Source organism: Humulus lupulus, chromosome 1 (genome assembly GCF_963169125.1).
Source record: "Humulus lupulus chromosome 1, drHumLupu1.1, whole genome shotgun sequence".
NCBI classification, from domain to species: domain Eukaryota; kingdom Viridiplantae; phylum Streptophyta; class Magnoliopsida; order Rosales; family Cannabaceae; genus Humulus; species Humulus lupulus.
Window position 1 is genome coordinate 298,406,374 of NC_084793.1, and position 5,273 is coordinate 298,411,646.

The 5,273-nt window shown below is 32.4% G+C and overlaps 1 protein-coding gene across 1 annotated transcript; it reads left to right on the top strand.

Moving 5' to 3' along the window:
• The first annotated feature begins 2,878 nt into the window (after nucleotides 1-2,878).
• On the top strand, nucleotides 2,879-5,034 carry LOC133779741 (uncharacterized). The gene is made up of 4 exons (XM_062219659.1): nucleotides 2,879-3,053; nucleotides 3,685-3,807; nucleotides 4,011-4,500; nucleotides 4,776-5,034. Exons 1-4 carry the CDS (start codon nucleotides 2,879-2,881, stop codon nucleotides 5,032-5,034), a joined length of 1,047 nt encoding a protein of 348 aa, XP_062075643.1.
• Nucleotides 5,035-5,273: the final 239 nt, after the last annotated feature.

Consider the following 5,273-nt stretch of genomic DNA (forward strand, 5'->3'; position numbering starts at 1 on the left):
ATTAATTGATTTTTAGATAGAGTCACATAATTCTTATTAGACAACATGTAACATCTTAGTCAAAATATGGTGGCCATGGGGATAGAATAAAATGAGAGGAAAAGGTAAATAATAATGAATGACGTATTTCCATAAAATAAGACGAAAAGAAGAAAGTAAACTCATTTTATAATTTTTAAGCCAAATTAAGATAAGATTAGGGTATAATTTATTGGGAATTTTTAAAAAATATGGCTTTCTAGCCATACTTGTGTAAAAATATGGGAATTAATCTTTTTATAATATATATGGAAGAATTTAAATAAGAAAAACTTAGATTATGGGAAAAATAAATGCATAGGACAATTGAAATTTAAACAAAAAATACATCACCACAATCCTGGGCACAAATGTAATTATCTATATAATAGTCATCCTCTACTCATACTTGAAACACGGTCAAAGCTTTCTCCAAAACCACGTAACTCTCTACAATTCCTTCCATTTCCGACACTACCTTCTCCGGCGATAGCTTTCTTCTCCGGCGACAATTCCTATCTCCAACAATTTCCACAACATTCGACCAATTCTAGCAAAGGTTTGACCTCAGCTTCTGCAAAAAAAATTTAACAAAAATCTGATCATTAAAGCACTGATCCTTTTTTGCAGAAATCAAATAAATTCCAACATTATTCTAATCATACGAGCTGCAATCTTTGAAGATTCTGGCGACCTGCATATCCACTACAAGATCAAGAAACAAGGTTTGCAAGAAATCGTCTCCTCTGTCAAATCTATTCTATTGTCATTTTCTTTTATTTGGAAACTATCTTAAATCTTCTACATTGTTGACGCCGTTTTTCATCAACTTAAATTGTAGAGAAATTAAACAATAAAACAATGAAGCAAATGAATAATGAAGAAAAACAAGAGGATTTTTACGTGGTTCAACAATTAATTCTGCCTAGTCCACGAGTCTATGTTATTAAGACTTGGGAGTTTTCTGGAAATTCTTCAGAGATGAATTATCCAAAGTTTTCTCTCTAGAAACCAGAAATCGGTCCTTTATAAGTAGTGAATCCTCTTCTATTTATAGAGAAGGTTGCAGAATTCATACCCACATATTTCGGGAAGATATTCTGTAAATCAATTGAAATAATAATATTAAATGCATTATCTCCCATATACACAGAAATGTCCTGTGAAGATCGAGAACGGATAACAGATTAAATGGTATCCCTTAAATATTGGGATTTTACAACAACCAACATGTTCACATGTAATGGGTTATCCTAGATGATTCATCAAAATTTTCGAGATCAGCAATTGACATTGAGTCTGTCGAGACCATGAGTCAATCATGAGCTTGCCACCTAACTTGCGCTATGCTTGGGGCAAATAGATGCTAACGAGGCTATCACTTCCAAGCTTGCACTTCCCGAGCTTGAGCTATCTCGCTTGAAGGCAATCGGTGAAAAATATACTCAAGTGTCAAGCCATTACGAGGAAGCTACACGTCCTCGAGATCGTTGTTTATTTTGAGCTCACACTTGATGAGCCCAGTTTTCGGGGTCATAATTTCTCATCTCGAAATCTGGGTGTAACATACATAAAACTATATTATTTGCATGCAAAATCAAAATTATAGATGAACTATTATCTTGATTATAATGATAATGATCATGATCATAATGTGCTTGCTGAAAAACATAAACAATTTATAAACTAAAAAATTGAAAAAATTTATCCAAACCCACTGGTTTATGTACATTGATTAACCAAAAAATAGACAAGAAATAAGAACTCTAAAAGTTTCACATTCTAATTTGTCTTTACAATAAAAAGAATAATTTGATATTAGTGTGAATTTTAACTGCCAAAACATTCAGTAACATTAAGATAACCAGTTACTTGGAAAAACAATCAATAAATTCAACTAAATGTTTCAGTAGGGTATGACACTATAGATTAAGGGAACCAGTTACCTTCCCACTAGTTTGTGTACATTGATTAACCAAAAAATAGACAAGAAACAAGAACTCTGAAAATTTTACATTCTAATTTGTCTTTACAATATTAAAAAAAAAATTGATGTAGGTGTGAAGTTTTACTGCAAAAACAATCAGTAACAATAGGGTAACCAGTTACCCTGAAAAACAGCCAATATATAAAACTAAGTGGAAATTACAACTATATAAAACTAAGTGTAAAAACAGTCAATATATGATTAAATATTAAGGTAGCTAGTTACCCTGCAAAAAAAGTCAATGTATAAAAACTAAGTGTAACCAGTTACCCTGCAAAAACAGACAATATATAAAATTAATTGGAAAAACAGCCAATATATAAAACTAAGTGTAACCAGTTACCCTACAAAAGCTAAATGTTTCAGAAGAAGATGGATTAAAGATTAAGTTAACCAGATACCTACCCCATTTAGAACAAACTAACTGCTTAAAAATTGCCAAATTTTGCAGATATGGACAATACTACTTCTTTGGTTCAATATGGAGGCAATGGAATGAAAACAACGAGTACCAATGGTACACAATGACTGGGATATTAATACCACCAAATTGTTCTCTTGACAAATTGGTGAATTTGATAAAAAAAAAAAAAAAAGATAAAGGAAACTATGACAACTATTGAAATTTCTTATCAAGTAGAAAAAGGAACACCACCAATGAAGGTTATAACAGACAATTCAGTGTTGTTCTACAAGGAAATAAAGAAAAAAGTTGCTGCAGAAATAACAGACTTACCATTGTGTGTCACTATAGTTCAAGAATCAAGCAATGAAAATGACATTCTTCTACTAGCAAATCAAAAAGCTGCATCAGAAGAAATGGAAGTGGGGACATTATTAATGCAAGCAAACTAAGCTTCCATCAATGAACAAATGTTACTTGAAGAAGGAATGTCGAGCAAAACAAATGAGGGCATAAATGTCATAATACATCATTTTGCTGAAGAAGTGGCTGATTTCATAATTGAAGACAATACAAAAAGAAAAAAGAAGTTGGAGGAAATCCAAATAGTAATATCTGATTACAGAGTCAACACAATAGAGCAAGGTCAAATTTACAAGGATAAGACACACAATCAAATAAACTCTTAGCTACTATGCAATGCTGCATAACTTCCAGTTCAAACAAAAAGATCAGAACCAAGAGAGTACCTAGTTACCTGCACAGATGAACACATGCAATTGGTTGGTGAGAGCATCTAAGTAAAGAAATCAAGATTTATTCAAGGTACGGAAATGCAATCCAAAACACACTTGCTCTGTTGAAATTGTTATGGAAGATCATAGGCAAGCAAAAAGCATCGTAATTGGTGAATTAATAAAGAATAAGTACAAGTCAATCAAAAGAAATTATACTCCAAATGACATCATGAATGATATGAATGATGACTTCGGAGTAACTATGGGATACACAAAAGCATGGAGATCAAGAGAAAAAGATTTGTGTCTAATAAGAGGGAACCCTGCTGATTCATATCAAAAGTTGCCAATGTATCTTTACATGTTGAAGCAAGCAAATCCAGGAACAATAACATACCTACTCACAGACTAGGAAGATAGATTCAAATATCTATACATATCTTTCTCTAACTCAATCAAGGGATGGAGATACTTGAAGCCTATAATTGTTGTTGATGGAACTTTCTTGAAAAATGCATATGGTGGTACCCTATTTTCAGCATCAATGTTAGATTCAAACAACAACATTTTCGTGTTGGCTTTTGGAATAGCAGACTCTGAAAATGATAACTCATGGCTTTGGTTCTTCTCCAAACTAAGAGACACCTATGGAGAACCCAAAGGTATGATAGCTTCAATTATATATTCTTGTTTACAAATACATAGGAACATTTTACCAAAACAAAATACACAAATACATGCTATTTCTTTTAGTATCTGAATAAAGTAACTGGTTACCTTCACCAAAATTAAAAAAATAAATAAAAAAATACCTAATTTTTGTTTTTTATTTTAAAATATTTGTACTCCACATGATTGGCTATAGTTTCCGACAGACACAAGAGTATAGACAATGCAGTACATATGGTGTACCTAAATGCTTTCGATGGAGCTTGCATGTTTCACTTGCTCAATAATTTGAAAAGAAAGTATGGAAGCCATGGAGAAAAGCTACAAATGAAATTCATTGTAGCAGCAAAAGCATACACAAAAACAAAATGTGAACAGTACATGAGAGGCCTTGATAGACTTGACAGACGCATTAGACCCTATTTAGAGAAAGCCAAGTATGAAACTTGGGCAAGATCATACTCACCAACAAAAAGATACACCATGATGACATCCAACATCGCAGAATCACTCAACGCTGCACTAAAAGCTGCAAGAAATCTCCCCATTGATATCTTTGTTGAATGCCTTAGAAGTTTGGTTCAAAAGTGGGTTTGGAACAACTCAAATAATGCAAACGAAACATTCACAAAAGTCTCTACAGCAACAGAGAATGAATTGAGACATGACATTGTTTCAAAAATGAAGTATGAGACATGCAACTAAACTTATTCTTACTATTCTTTATTCTGTCAATAGATGGTAACCAATTACCTTCCATAACAACAGAAAAAAAATTACGCAGAAGGATAACTAGTTACTTTCAATGCTAATTCTATATAAAATGTTTATTATCTGATTCTATTTCATGATAAAACTATTTTTAGGTCTTGCCTTTCAACACAATAGAATACCAAGTTCGTGATCAAAATGGGATAAATTTCACAGTAAATATACATAATAGAACATGTACTTGCAATAGGTTTCAAGAAGATGAAATGTCTTGTGGCCATGCAGTAGCTGTCCTTGCAAAGAGAAACTTGAGTGTGTATGATTATTGTGCAAAGTTCTACAGAACAGAAACATTGAAAGCATTGTATCAAGAAAATGTTCATCCTTTGCCCCATAAAGATGAATGGAATCTCCCACAACACTTGGACATAATGGTGCTGCCTCCAAAGACAACAATCCTTGCAGGAAGACCAAGAAAGAAAAGAATAAAGATCAAGAGGGGAACCTAAAGTAATAATCACCTGTGGGAAATGTGGGCAACCAGGACATAACAGGAAGACTTGCAGGAATCCTCTAATTGAGAAGCCAAACAAACAGAAAAAGTCAAAGACATAGATTCATATTTTACAGCTAAACAAAAATTTAATAACTTTATTAATTGAAATAGTGACTTTCATATTCATAAAGTATTATTCAGTATTTTTAATAAAATTGTTTCAAATTTAAACACATTGATTGATTATCCAAA

Coding starts and splice junctions, on each gene's coding strand:
- LOC133779741 (XM_062219659.1), top strand. CDS start 2,879: ATGTTACTTGAAGAAGGAATGTCGAGCAAAACAAATGAGGGCATAAAT. Junction 3,808..4,010: donor CACCTATGGAGAACCCAAAG/GTATGATAGCTT, acceptor GATTGGCTATAG/TTTCCGACAGACACAAGAGT. Junction 4,501..4,775: donor GACATTGTTTCAAAAATGAA/GTATGAGACATG, acceptor TACTTGCAATAG/GTTTCAAGAAGATGAAATGT.